We start from the raw sequence: 15,591 nt of genomic DNA, 5'->3' as shown, positions 1-15,591 counted from the left end.
GATGTAACTAATAAATTTATAAGATGTTATACCTTTTAGAATATATAGTTTAGAGTTTAAAATTTTGAATAAATAATTAACTAAAAAATGTTTAAATTTTTTTTTTAACTAAAACAATATTTAACTAGTTAATTTATTAATGTATCACATTATCGAATTTATGGATAATGTGAGGAAGTATAGTAAAATTCAAATTTAATATACATACATCGCCATGCTATTAAGTATTTTGATTTAAGTTCTTTTCTTTCTAAGAGGTGGAATAGAATAACCCGGTTGAAGCGTTCAAGGATGAATCGAAAAAGAAATCTTTATTGGTTCTACCTCCTTTTTTTTATGAAGAGAATGAATCTTTTTATCGAAGGATCAGCAAAAAATGGGTTCGGATCTCCTGCGGGAATGATTTGGAAGATCCAAAACAAAAAACATGGTTCTTATATTAAGTATCGGTTCTTCTATATAGGTCCTTAATTTGAAATGGAAAATAGGTGCTTCTAATAATTTGACCAAATGAACGGTGGAATTCGGTTCTGCACAGCAGGTCCATATGGCAGTAGATTATTGGTTCTAGTGAGTATCATCAGCTACAGTTAGTGACTGACAGTTTCCCTCTCCTTTCCTCTTCGTGGAAACTTCTTGACTAAGAATAGCAGGTCAATCCCTCAAATAATATACAAAACCAAATTTTTCTCCTCTTCAATCTCTCTCAAAAACAATCCATTGAGCTTCATAACTTCAATCCTTTAATTCATTCTTGTGTCTTTATCAGCTGTTTCCTTTCAATTTGGTATGAAATGAGTCTTTTGAGACCATCTGCATATTCGCAGTTTCTTTTATCCCTTTCTCTAAAATGGATGCCCTGTCAGAGCTTGGGCTTTCTTCGATGGCCTGGTTTCGATGGCTTCTTGAGGCTTATTGTTTTGGTGCTTTTGTGGTCTATGTTTTCTGAGATTCGCTTCATTCCTTCTTCTTCCATGTATCCTACTCTTCGTGTTGGTGATCGGGTCATTGTTGAAAAGGTAACGATTCTTCTTAATTTGCTGATTTAGAGTTCGTTTTGATTCGGCTTAGTTTTAGTGAAGATCCATTAAATTGATTGTTCTGCTAATCTAAATGTAATTACTAACTGCTGCTTCTGCATTTCATTTTCTGTTTTATTTATTGTCAACATCTAGCAAACAGATTTTAGACTTGTAATTGGAGAATTTTAAAATGTTAGGGATGTGCCTAAATGCCTGTAGCTAGATGAAAATTCCTGCCTCTTTTTGTAGTTTCTTGATGTTTTACTCCAAATAGTAGATAAAAAGAATCGAGAAACAAATGCAAACAACAACCATAACTGAACCAAATAAACCTGTAATTTGGGGAAAAAAGTTATTTATGCCAATATGCCTCAGGAAACGTGTATGTTATTGACAAGAAGATTATACGAAGATAGAATTTAAATTGAAACCAGTTGACTTGCTCTGTATGTATGGAATAACATATGATCAAATCAAGTTCTTGAAGTTTTATTTGATGGTTGTTATGATATTATTGATCGGTTTATGTGAATTAATGCAACAATTGAAAATAAAATAAAAATATGTAGCAGAAAGAATTTAGGTGGTGCGGCTAATTCGTGCCTACATTCATGGAAGAGAAATCTTTGCTTTGGAACAACCAAGAACAACTTATAAGAGAAGTTATGAAACCTCACAAATCTAAAATATTTCCTAGAAATCCAAGCGTTTCTCAAACTTCTATTGTTTCTTTACCCTTGTGATCATTAGATATAAACACCTTCACATGTTAAAGGCGCGCCTCAGTCAAGGCTCAGGGTTTTGAGCCTTGAACCTAGGAAATGAGGCTCTGTACAAATGGCTCTTGTGCGCCTCGCTCATGCCTGAGAGCCTGGATCCTGGTGCGCCTGACGTTTTTACTTAGGTTTTTATTTTTATTTTTACAGTTTTCTCTAAAATAATTGTTTGATTAATTTCAACCACTAATCTAACTTAGTCTTAATCCTTAATTTAAATAAAAATATCAAGAGTTTCAATCATAATTAAATATATAAAAAATAGAGAAAGATTAGAAGAATAAGTCACGTAAAGAAAAAGTATCCTCCACTTCTGGCAAAAACAAACTTCCACAGACAACATAGTGAAGAAGAAACAGAGTAATGATCTTGATTAGTTTTTGTTGTGTATGTTCTTTTTGATTTGACAATGAATGGTTATTAGTTTAGTAGCATTAGTTATAGTTAGGTATTTTAGGTTAAGACGTTAAGTATATCTTAGTGTCTCTATGAAGTATGAACTTAATTTGGTTTTTTGACATATATGTGTTTTTGTTTTGTTTTTGTGGTCATAAGTGTTTTTTTTGTTTATGCTTAACTAGTAAAAGAGTATATATTTTATTTTATGCGCCTCGTGTTTCTAAGGCACGCGCCTCGCCTTGCGCCTTGAGCCTAGGCTCCAGAACCCCTTGGAGCCTTAGCGCGCCTGTAACAACTATGGTTTATATAGGTCTTAAAACCCTTACAATACTCTAACAACTTCAAAGTAGGAAGTCAAAATCCAAATAGCAGTATATTTCCTTATCTGTCGGAATGATCAGCTCGTCGGGCTTGGTGGGCGTGGCTCAAACCCTTGTTGCCATTGTTAAGCCATCCCTTTGAGAGCTCTCGACGTGCTGGCTCGGAAATTCCACCACTCCGGGAAGCTCGAATTATTAATCCTAAACAGTGGTGAATACATAATTGGTCCGTTAGGGGGGCCGATTTTACACTTGCATGCGTAAATTATTATTTTTCTAAATCGAACTTATAAAGTTTTCCGAATATATACGTGTTATCATCTGAGTCGTCCAAAACCAATTTTTATGTACCAATGTAAAACTTTTCAAAATTAATCTAGATTTGGACTATAAAAGTAGGATTGAATCGTTTTTAACAAACTTTGAGAAATTGATCGCCTATCATATATTAATCTAGTTGATTTTTGTAATTAAATACAAACTCAGTGAGTTAATTAACCACTCCGAATCTTAATTAAATACAACCTCACTGAGTTAATTTTGTATTAATCATATAATAATCCCCGTTTATATCCCCAATTTATCAAAGACCCTTTTCAAAGTTATAGGTTAAATAACCAATTTATCAAATATGCAATCAAACTTCTAGGTCAAATCTCCAATTTATCAAATACTCAATCAAAATTTAATTGAATCACTAATTTAACACTCCACTCAATCAAAGTTTGTGGAGACAGGGGTCGAAACCACCCCTGGTCAGGATGGTTCCGGCAGCCGGAGGGGGCCGGCCCCCTCGGGCCCCTCCCTGTCTCCGCCCCTGATCCTAAAGCTTTGTCCGTAAATGCCTCTAATGACATCTCCCAAAGGTTCCTAACACCAACTTTAAACTTCTTGAATATAGAATTAACCTCAACAATCATTAATATCATTGACATTGCTATTATCTAATTCTTCCACTTTGAATTTCAACTGGAGTCTACTTCTGATTTTTTTGCAGGCTTCATACTACATTCGAGCTCCCGCTGTAAATGATATTGTCATATTTCGAGCTCCAAAACAGGTATCTTAATTTGTTATATATTCTACTCAGTTCCAGTTTGTAAAGGTTTTCCATTTACAGGCCAAGTATTGTGACTACTAATTTGTCTCTAACAGCCTGGAACCAAAGTGGAAGAAGTATTCATTAAAAGAATTGTAGCAAAAGCTGGGGACGCAGTTCAGGTAAAACTCTTCACTCTTCTTCCAATAAATATGGCTCATTAAAATGTGTACCTGCCAGAGAAAGTAATCCAGGCACTAGTAATGTAGTTGCAATATGGTACTCCGGGCGTATAGTATATTCTATGCTTCTGTGATTTTTGGTTTCTGCCCAATCTCTTCTATTAGTAGTGCCTTTGTGGCTGCCTTGTTTATGAACTAAACTCATTCCAAGCTCAGAAGTGAAAAGGTGAACAAGATTTGTATATATGATTTACCCGGTAAATCGCAATGACTGTAACTTAAGTTGGAACAATGTTCCAATTGGGTTATAAAACTTCATTTTGTATCAATAAAATAACTCATTGCAATTTGTATCAATAAAGTTATTTTTGAAGATTTTTAGGTCAAATAAATGCTGACAATCAACATGTCATGTAAGTGGGAGATGTATTAAATTGCCACGTGGCACTCATTACTAGACTAGTTAGGTTAAAAGAGGTTAAATGAAGATTCGGAAGTAAGAGAAAATGAGTGTCATGCGGCAGTAAATTAATAGATTGAATTGACTAAGGGTCCTTGTAGTCAGCATTTTTTGCGAGAATTTAGCCTGAAAATATTCAAAGTAACTTGTTGAAACAAAATGGAAAGATGAGTTATTTTATTATAATACACGATGAACTTTTGTGACCTTATTGAAACGTTATCCAAATTTAAATGACTGTCAGTAAGATTTGACCTTTGATTTACCCTCTTAAAACTTGGGATCTGTTTCTTTTATTCAAATTTCTGTAATATTATACTCTGACGATGTGTAGGTTCATCATGGATCACTCTATGTTAATGGAAAAGCTCAGAATGAAGACTTTATAGCAGACCGACCTACATATACATCAGATTTAACTGTGTGCTCCTTATCTCTTACCTCCATATCTATATTTCTTCATTCTTTTCAATTTATTATTAAGCATGGTAATAATTCTCACAAACAAATTAGGATCAAACACAGCAAAGTTGGAATGATAGTATATTAATGGATACTGAATCACTAGTTGAGAACACAAACAAATGAAGAAATCAATAAATGATAAATGATTAGAGCCAAGAGGCTCTGGTAATAGCAGCCAAACAGTAATAAATTTTCTTTTTTGAAAATTATAATAGGAATTGAAAATTTCTCCTTCAAGTGAATCCTATTAGGAAAAGGATTATACTTTTAAGTCTATATAAACAAGAGGTTGTTTGTTTATTTATTTACACTGGAAGTTTTGAAGCTTGTGCTCTTGAGATAAGCATATGAGTGAGCATTTAAGTGTAATCGGGTCTCATGAGATTTGAGAGTTAGAGACTTAGGTAAAGGTTGTGATTTCCTTACTGTTGTAGCAACTTGCGGATTACTCATGAATTATATGCTCCCCGCCCCTGTTGATGATGTAGGCAAAATTAGCTGAACAATGTAATTTTTTTGTTCTCGTAATTACATGTCTAATTTAATGTTCTGCATAATAAGCTTATTATGATCAATAACCGATCCAATTCCTAACAGATTACTATGACAGTATAACTTACATTGGATTAATCACAATTCACAAGTCACAGAATGTACAAAAATATGCTTGTACATCCAGTCAAGAGAATTATAAAGTGCTTGTTTTTCTTGGAAGTATATGATTAATTAATGTTGTTTGAACATTGATGTTAATATTGCCTTGTGGTTGGTTTGCAGTATGTGCCTAGAGGTCATGTTTATGTGCTGGGTGATAACCGCAATAACAGCTATGATTCCCATAATTGGTAGGATTTTCTTCTACTTGCTATTGCATATTCAACTAGGATTGTAAATGGAGCATGGTGGGGATCGAAACGGTTTCCTCCATTCCCATTTCGGTCTAGATGGAAAATCCTCATCTCCATCTCCACTTACAGAATGTATAAAATGGGGAAAATATAGTCTCCATTCCCGTCCCCATGGGAATCCCTATTTCCAATTTCTTAATTTCTACATAACTTTCTTTAGTAAAATTTAAAATTTTGTCGTATTAGTACAATTTGAAATTCATAAAGAATACATCAATCTACCAAATATAAAAATAAACTCCAATGAACTTCTATTAATCCATTGGGGATAAGGATGGGGATCCTCGTTGGTCGGGAAGAGAGGTCTCGCCTTTTTTCCCCCATCCCTACCCATGGGGAAAATAAATGGGGATTCTCCGTCCATCCCCAGTGATGTGATTCCCCATCGAGAACAGATAATCCTCGCTCCGTTTGCAATCCTATATTCAACATTTCTTTTATGAAATGGTCTAATTTGAACTGCAGTAAAGAATTTCTTGGTTTCTTGGTCATTGCTGATGAAATCTGCATTTTGATAACCAGGGGTCCCCTTCCTGTAAAGAACATCATTGGAAAATTTATCATGTGTTGGCACAGGCCTTCAATTAGATGAGATGATCCTTTCCCATTTGAAGGATGTAATTACCATGTTTTTGTTAAATTCATTGGCTGCTGATTTACCATCTCAAACAAATTTTTTTTTTTCTTTTTCTGATTGATGGCTTCAATTATTTTATTATTTCATTATTTCATTCTCTCATTTACTCAATTATTCTTTGGTGTTCACATTTTTTAACCTACATGAGCGAGCACAAACTTATATTCGCCAATACATGGATTTAGTGTCCATTTAGTTCTTTTTTTTAGCTTCTTTTTATTATTTTATTTGAAACTATTAGATATAATTAGAAGTGTTGAGCCTCAATCAACACAACTATGAAGCTGAGAAAAAAGTGCTCCATTTCATTTGTGTTTGATATAATATGTTCTTTTATAGTTCAAAGTGATTTTTGTACTCGAGATGTGGCTATAGAAGACAGATAGACGACTATTTCTTTGTCCAAATGGCAATGACAATATGTCAAATGTTAATCGAATTTGATATTGGCCTTGTTAATAGAAGTTCAACATGCATGATTAAGATTAAAAGATAGCTCAATGTGTCAAATGGAGAAGACCAGGTCTCAAGATGATACTTTCCTATTAAAATACAACAGAATGCTTCAATACTTGCCATCCCAAATTATTTTCATCATACAAATAAAAATGAAAGAAATAAAAGAAACTCAATATCTATCATTTTAGCTGGGTGGCTGAACTGTGAGGCCGAAGCGTTAAGAGCAGGAAAATTTACACAGAAATTCAGATTTAAAAAATTATTTACAATTATGTCAAGTACTAATTTAAACGTTGTTGCCGTGTAGGGTTCGAGTCTTAGGAGCGGCCTCTTGCCAATTAAATTGGCAAGGGAAGGCTTGCCCCCAATACACCCTTGTGGTGGGACCCCTCCCCGGACCCTCGCTCAGCGGGGACGCGTAATGCGACCGGGCCGCCTTTTTTTTTTTTATGTCAAGTACTAATTTAAATAATGTCTAACTTAGAAAATTATTGTTTTTTATATATTTTAAGAACTATGTTTCATGAATTAGGGGTCTAAGATATTTTTTTAGAGTTTAGAATTTATGAATTGAGGTCTAAATTTTATAAATTATGGCGTAAAATCATACTTTATTTGTGATATATAAAATATAATGACATATTGAGAATTAAGTTTTGTAATATCAACTTAATTATAATTTTATAATGAGATATGCTTTTCATGTAAACAGCCCAGAAGTGAAAAATCAGCAGCCCAACTAATTAAGCCCATGAAAAACAAGTCTCAAATTACATAATGTGCTTTTTATATGAAAATAATAAGGGCATTTTATATAGGGTTTTTTTAATACGAAAATCACATTAGTTAGAAAATTTAGGGGGTGTTTGGTTGCTCCTTTTCAGGCTCCTTTTGCCTTTTCACTTCAAAAGGGAGAGTTTTAGGTGTTTGGTTAGTGACCTCCTATTTGCCTTTTACAATTGAAAAACAACATTAGGTGTTTGGTTAGTGGTCTCCTGTTTGCATTTTACACCCGAAAAGCAGCCTTTTACAAAAGCAGAGAATCTCTGTTTTTTGGAAAAGCAGCTTTTCCCAACAGCAAACAGCAAACCGTAACAGCAAACCGTAACAACAAACAGTAAACCGTAACAGTAAACAGCAAACAGTAGGTAAAACAAATGGATAGGGTTTTTTTATATGTTAGCTAACAGCCGTTTGCGGTTGCTGTTAGCTGTTACCAGTTGTAGTAAGCTGTTAGCGGTTGATGTTAGCTGTTTGCTATTAGCTGTTTAATTACTAGTGTTTAGTAAAATTATATTGAATGGTTGCTGTTCGGATTTAAAATGTCTAAAATTGACATGTTTTAAATTAATCAATGATGAAATTATAAAAGGAAAAATGTGAAAAAATGTCCATAATGTTTACAACTAGGAATAGTTTTACTCTTAACGTCTAAAATGGTGCAATTTGACCCATAATGCTGACAACTAATAGTAATTTTACCTCTAACATTGGCAAGTTGATTTCAGATATTATTAAAAAACATATATATTTTATTTCTTATTCTACACCAATTGTACATACCGGTAGTTTTAAAAAAGAGATTTCACATTTTTTTATGATTTAATAATAAAATTAAAAATTAATATTTATAAATTCGGTAAAATATTTGAAATTATTTTGTCAACTCGTGCAAAACACAATATAATTTTTTTATTTTCTTAAAAAAAAATCACGTCTAATCATATGTTGTGATTTGTTACTTACGATGATAAAATGGTGCACATGTGAAGTGTAGATGACAATATTAATGAACAAGAAGACCGTTTGATAAATTATTTCTCAAATAGACTCAACTTGTCAATGTTAGGGGTAAAATTGCTTTTGGCTGCCAACATTAGGGATATTCTTACACCATTTTAGACGTTAAAGGTAAAATTGCTCTTAGCTATAAATGTTAGGGGTATTTTTGCACCTTATCCTATTATAAAATAAAAAATGTGTTACACAAATTAATAAATATAATATATATAAAAAATAAAAAATTTATTGAACGCAACAAAATCTTATTCTCCCGGTAATTATAATGTAGAAATATAAATAATGTAAAAGAATAAACGTATTTTGTGGAAATAAGAAGGATAATTTTATCATTAACAAATAACTACAAACGGCTGTTTATGAAAAGCTCCAAATAGGAGCTTTTCGTGAAACACTCGAAAACGCTATAGTTTCCAGAGAAAATGCTAAACGCTGCGGTTATATAAACCTAACCAAACGCTATATTTCATGCGATTTGGAGTGAAACGCTAAACGCTCATCCGAAAAGGTGAAACAAACACTCTCTTATAATTACATAATATGAAACTTAATTCTAAATATATCATTATCTTTTATATATCATAAAATAAGTATGTTTTTATATCCTAATTTATAAATTTTAGACCCTAAAAATTTATCCTAAACTCATAACTTATAAATTATAGTCCGTAAAATATATTAAAAATAGTGATTTTCTTAGTTTGACATAATTAAAATTCTAATTTGACATAGTTGTAAATAATTTTTGAAAAAATGTGTTCTATGTAAATTTTTCTTTTATATTAAAATCATATTTAATTATAAAATTACACTAAATCATATTACGAAACTTAATTCTCAATATGTCACTATTTTTTTTAATCACACTTTTTTTTTGAAGTAATCACACTATTTTTTATATATCACAAATAAATATATTTTTATGTCCTGATTTATAAATTCTAGACCCAAATTCATAAATCTTAATTTTTAAAAAAATATATCTTAAACCCCTAACTTATAGAACTTAGTCCTTAAAATATAGGGAAAATTATAAAACTAGGTCAAATGGGAGGTCCATTTACATATTTAACCCATTTACTCAACCTACTACATATTTAGACTGTTTTTATGTGACTTTTTCATAATACCCCAATCTTTCATTTTCTCCTCCCCCCTTCTCTTCCAAATGCACGATTTTTGTGGCTTCACCTCCTTCCACAGGGATCTAACCTGTAAGATCTTCAACACGTTTTCCTCACCTTTCTCTCCATTCTCGACTAAGACAGCGATCGTTTCTTTTATATCACTGCCATATATTCTTCATCTGCTTCAGTGGTTCCTGGTTCGACTGTTCTTAATTTTTTTTTTCTGGTATTACGGCTCTCTTTCTACTATTGCAATTTACTGCTGGTTTTCTGGTCTTCCTCTTCAAGTTGTGGTTGTTCTCTCAATTTTCTGGTTCTATTGGTTCTCTGTTTTTCATCTCCCATCGATTTTCTCGGTTTCTCCGTTCGGTGATCGATATTCTTTATTTTCTTTGGTTTTCATCTCCGATATTCTCCATAATCTTGTTGTAAATTTTGATAATGTTATGATTTTAATGTTAGAGGCCGTTGTTGTTTGCCATTTTTTGTTATATACCACTTAGCGAATTTTGTTAAAAACACATCCGGACTTCACATATTCTAACTAAAATCATCAACTAAACCAAACATTCGCTTCGCAGACTTCGTATATGCTAATTAAAATCATCAACTAAACCAAACATTAGCTTCGCAGACTTCGCATATGCTAACTAAAATCATCAACTAAACCAAACATTCGCTTCGCAGGTTTCGCATATTATTGAGGGTATTATGGGAAAGTCATATAAAAACAGTCTAGATATGTAGTAGGTTGAGTAAATGGGCCTCCCATTTGACCTAGTTTTGTAATTTTCCCTAAAATATATTGAAAACAATTATAAATCAATCATGGCCTTGAGCCTAAACCGGGCATGACAGTAAACTAATTTGCTTGAGTCCAGCCCAGCCCATACTATATATATTTGTATTGGGTTTGGATTAGAATAGTTTAAGAATATTTACAAGGAAATTCATTTTTAAAAAATTATTTACAATTATATTAATTAATAATTTAAATTATATTAAACTAAATAAATTATTATTTTTAATATATTTTAAGGACTGGAGTTTATAAATTAGGAGTTTAGAATATATTTTTTAGAGTTTAAGATTAATGAATTGGGGTCTAGAATTTATAAATTATGGTATAAAAGTATATTTTATTTGTGATATAAAAAATAGTGATATATTAATAATTAATTTTTATAGTATGATTTAATTATAATTTTTATAATTAATTATTATTTTAAGGGAAAATTACACAGAAAATAATCTTTTAAAAATTATTTACAACTATGCCAAGTCATAATTTTAGATTATGTCAAACCAGTAAAATCAGTACTTTTAATATATTTTAAGGATTATAATTTATAAATTAGAAGTTTAGGCTATATTTTCTAGGGTTTATAATTTATGAATGAGAGTTTAGAATTTTTAAATTATAGTGCAAAATCATAATATATAGAGAATAATGACATATTAAGAATTAAGTTTGGTTATATGATTTAGTTGTAATTTTATACTTAATTATGATATTTATATATTTGACCCTTATTTTAATGATAAAAGCCCGTAGCTAAACAATCCATCTGACTAATATATTTATATTTAAAAAATAAATTAAAATCAAACTATGATTATAAATAAAAAAAATACATTAAACTAAATTTAATTAATAAATTTAACAAATCTCGACAAATATAATCTTGAATATATATATATATAAATTTTAAGCTCAACTTATTTTACGTATGGACTCGTGTAGGCTCGATCTGGCAAGTTAAACATCAAATATACAAGTGGCGACTATATACCGCCCCTAAATTCCGGTTCACCGCATCCTATTGACCATTTTGCCCTTCTCATTATTTCAAACAAGAATTTTGAAAATTCCAAATCCTCTCTACTTCTTTTCCGTTTTCAAAAAACCGACCTAAAACGAGATGGCACGAAAGTAGGCATCGGCAAAGGATACATGGGTATTACGGTAAGTTTTTCCGTTCAAACATTTAACGAATTAGTGATTTTAAGGGCTGAAAATCGGGATTAAAATCCCAGATTTTCAACCAGGCGGGTGCGACGCACATGTTCCACCTACGGTGGAACGCATGAACTATGCGTTCCACCGTAGGTGGAACATGTGCGCGACGAGCGATCCACCGTATGGTGGATCGCACGGCGCACGCGCTCCACCGTAAGGTGGATCGCGCGGCGCACGCGCTCCACCATATGGTGGATCGCTCGTCGTACGCGTTCCACCTAAGGTGTAACGCGTACAAGACGTGCGCTCCACCTTGTGGTGGAGCGCACGTCGCGCCCGTTTGGCCTACGGGCCAAACGTTTGCGGCGCACTAGTCGGCCCTAAGGCCGACTGGTGCGCCGCACCCGTTTGGGCCTTAGGGCAGGTGGTGTAAGCCACCCGCCCAGGCCAAAAAGGGCCAAATTTTGATTTTTTTTTAAAATTTGTACGGACCGGGCGTAGGCAGACCCGAACATATATAAAAAAAAATTATGGTAAATTGAATATAATAAATAAATAATATTACAGGATCAGGAGGGATCTGACCCCAGACACACGTCTTCACGTCCTGTTACTGCATCTGCTCGGCGGGAGCGGACGGAGCAGCAGCGGTTCATGGCGGACGCCCGGAGGGCACATGCAGCACAGGCGGAACGTGCTGAGGGACAGGATGAGGCGGCTGATATAGACATGGACGGGGATGCCTCTATGCATCGTCCTAGTTCTGATACTATCCCCATACATCGTGACGAGGGGTCGAGACGGACGATTTTCTTCTACCGCAGCATCTTCTTCTGGTAAGAGAAATTTAAAAATGTGTTTATTTGTATTTGTTTTAATCGTGATTATTGAAAAATATACCAAAAAGTTAATGTAAACCGTTTGCTGCAATTTCAGGTAGCAGCAAGCGATCGAGGAGTGTAGAGGATGACTAGGTTGTGAAGGACCCCGTACCCGGGGGTCCATTTGATGGTGCTGTGATCCCGAGCTTTCTGGGACATATTGCATGTGCTATCTGGGCCGGTCAGTATAGGGGCGTCCTTAGGTGTCATACCAGATCAAGGTATTGCTCGAAGCTGATATCATGGTACAGTGGTTCTTCCAGGACGATTCAGTCGCGTATCGAGTCATCTGGCATGTTCCATTTACCTGGTATTATGCACAGTCACATAGATGCTGCTCTGATCATGGCATTTGTAGAGCGGTGGCAGCCAGGCACGTCATCATTTCACATGCCATTTGGCGAGATGACCATTTTGATGCATGATGTGTGGGAGATATTGCGCATCCCCATAGATGGTGCCATGGTGACTGCTGATGCGACTATTGATGAGCTTAAGGAGTGCGTGATGGATTTGTTTGGGATGACTCAGGTTCAGTTAGATGCCCGTCATTATTCTTCTAGTGGTATACGAGCCGCTTCCGTCATGGAGCACTGTGGAGGTGATCGGATTCCTGAGACCCAGGCTATAGCTTGGACGTGGCTGATGCTCGGTTCCACCTTGTTCGTAGACAAGAGTGGTGACCGCACCCGACCTTCTTGTCTGTTAGAGGTGCAGGACTTGGCGGCTGGAGCCGTTGGACTTTCTTGGGGATCAGCTGCACTAGCATATCTATACCGTCATCTTGGTATTGGTACCAGAGGAGATTGCGGGCAGATGACGGGTTGTATGACATTGCTCCAGTCCTGGATTTACGAGTATTTTCCTTACTTCAGGCCACATTGAGAGGCAGTTACAGTTGACCCGGATCTTCCTAGGGCTTCGTTGTGGCCATTTATATCGATGGAGAAGAGCGATGAGCGGCTGAGAGCATTTCGTGCCCAACTTGATGTGTTGACAGCAGATGAGGTATACTTGCTATATAATTATAAATACTGTTCAATTAAAACAAATTTGTATTACTGGTATGTGTTAATGTAATTTTATACATCTGTAGGTCATGTGGATGCCGTATGGCCCTGATGCCATTACGGAGATCCCGAGGACTCTATACGCTGGATGGATACGGTATCGGGATGTGATCGAGCCGTACATGCCGGGGCGATGCCTTCGACAGCTTGGACATGTGCAGACCATTCCTAGACCGATATTGCAGCCTTCTAAGGCTGTTCGCCCGTGGACCAGTTTGAAGTATCGTGTAGAGGTGCCAGCTGTGATGGTGCAGGGTATTTGGGACTCTTTTCCCCAGTCGTCCGTCCTTATATTGTCTGTATTCACTCCAGCACATACTCCATCAGATTGTGAGGATCAGTACATGCATTGGTACACCCGTCACTCACACCCTCGTCTACTTCCAGAGATTGTTACACCCGGACCGACTGTTTATACTCGCTCGAACAGTGAGATTGTAAGTTATTTTGGTTTTTCTTTACTGGTCTACTAATGTGAAATGATATTTACTGAAATGTGAAGTGATATTAACTTTGTTTTTTGTTCCTTACTTTTTACAGTGGGTTAGTCGATTAGCTGGCTGGGGTGAAACTGTGTTGGATCACATGAGTCATCTGGACGAGGATGCTGCGATTGTATATAGGCAGTCGTTAGAGCAGATTATGGGTGCTTGGCATTTGGCCAAGTGAGTTATGACTGTATTTCGAAGTATTTTAGTACTATTATGACTGAATTTGGTATTTTGATATTATCGTTTTTTTTGTGGTACGTTTTGTTATTATTGCAAATTTAAGAATACATTAGAACGACATAAACGGCATAAACTGGAAAAATACATTACAACGACATAAACTGAAAAAATACATTACAACGACATAAACGGAAAAAAAAATACATTAGTCACTATCTTCTTCGTACTCGTCAATGTTTGGTGAAGATGTCGCTGGTACACCTGACTGTATTGCAAGGTATATCTCTTTCTCCTCTGCAATATTCGTCTCATATTCCACAGGAAAAATGTTCCATGGAGCATTTCCTCTATTTCTTGGCCAAGCTCGTCTTGGAAGGTAATCGTTCTTTGAAGCGCTGATACTCTGTAGTACTCGAACCTCTAATTTATAGCGATCCCAATTTTTCACGATCGAGTAAGGATAAGTTCGATGAACCTCATGAGAAATTTCAGACTCTGTCCATCTTAAAAAGATGATGGAGTTGAAATTTTTTTTAGGGATAATTCCCCTCTGATTATCACGCAGTAGTCTGGCGAACATAGCTTTCCAGTCATCAATAGGCATAAACCACTTCAGAAATGTTTGAATATGACTAGGAATATTTCCTTCATTCAAAGTGTTCAACCATTCCTCTAGAGCAAATTCAAAAGGCATGTAATACATATAACATAAGAACCATAGCATGTGTAGTGAGTATATTGGAAACTCACCAGCAGACGGAAGCTTGAAGCAAAACATAAATGGAGTTTCTGGATGGAACATTGCTGGACTCACAAATGTCTCTCCATATACACGGATTGCGTAGTATTGGTAATCAAGCATCTTCGTCGTGCAATCAGACTTATTCAAAGTTGACACTATGCTTTTCTCGGGAGGAAAATTAGGGAACTCATTGGTAAAATCAGATGAAGCCATTTATGTTTGAGAGTTTTCGTTGAAATGAATTTAAAGAGTAAATGTGGATAACTGAAGTAGAAAAATTGTTTAATTTTATAGATGGAGAATATAGCCGTTGGAATATATCCGTTTGAATATCGCCGTTGGAATATAGCCGTTGGAATATAGCCGTTGGAATACTATGCTGTTCAAATATATTAATCAGAATTAACCTGTAACATTACAGAACAACACAGAATTAATCAGAATTCACCTGTAACATTACAGAACCACACAGAATTAATCAGAATTAACCTGTAACATTACAGAACCACACGGAATTAATCAGAATTAACCTGTAACATTACAGAACCACACAGAATTAATCAGAATTCAACCTGTAATATTACAGAACCATACAGAATTAATCAGAATTCACCTGTAATATTACAGAACCACACAGAATTAATCAGAATTCAACTTGTAACATTACAGAACC

General features: G+C 34.8%; 1 protein-coding gene across 1 annotated transcript; it reads left to right on the top strand.

Annotated features, from left to right (window-relative positions):
- The first annotated feature begins 635 nt into the window (after window positions 1-635).
- LOC136201301 (chloroplast processing peptidase-like) lies at window positions 636-6,319 on the top strand. Its single transcript, XM_065991932.1, has 6 exons — window positions 636-1,019; window positions 3,515-3,577; window positions 3,673-3,738; window positions 4,533-4,619; window positions 5,441-5,508; window positions 6,094-6,319. Exons 1-6 carry the CDS (start codon window positions 795-797, stop codon window positions 6,161-6,163), a joined length of 579 nt encoding a protein of 192 aa, XP_065848004.1. The 5' UTR covers window positions 636-794; the 3' UTR covers window positions 6,164-6,319.
- Window positions 6,320-15,591: the final 9,272 nt, after the last annotated feature.

Source organism: Euphorbia lathyris, chromosome 7 (genome assembly GCF_963576675.1).
Source record: "Euphorbia lathyris chromosome 7, ddEupLath1.1, whole genome shotgun sequence".
NCBI lineage: Eukaryota > Viridiplantae > Streptophyta > Magnoliopsida > Malpighiales > Euphorbiaceae > Euphorbia > Euphorbia lathyris.
The sequence above is the reverse complement of the archived record's forward strand: the minus strand, read 5'-3'. Positions and strand labels throughout refer to the sequence as shown.

Bases quoted from the DNA above. Each gene is read 5' to 3' on its own strand.
- LOC136201301 (XM_065991932.1), top strand. From the start codon at position 795: ATGAGTCTTTTGAGACCATCTGCATATTCGCAGTTTCTTTTATCCCTT. The intron at 3,578-3,672 runs GTATCTTAATTT...TGTCTCTAACAG, and splicing joins TATTTCGAGCTCCAAAACAG to CCTGGAACCAAAGTGGAAGA. The intron at 3,739-4,532 runs GTAAAACTCTTC...GACGATGTGTAG, and splicing joins AAGCTGGGGACGCAGTTCAG to GTTCATCATGGATCACTCTA.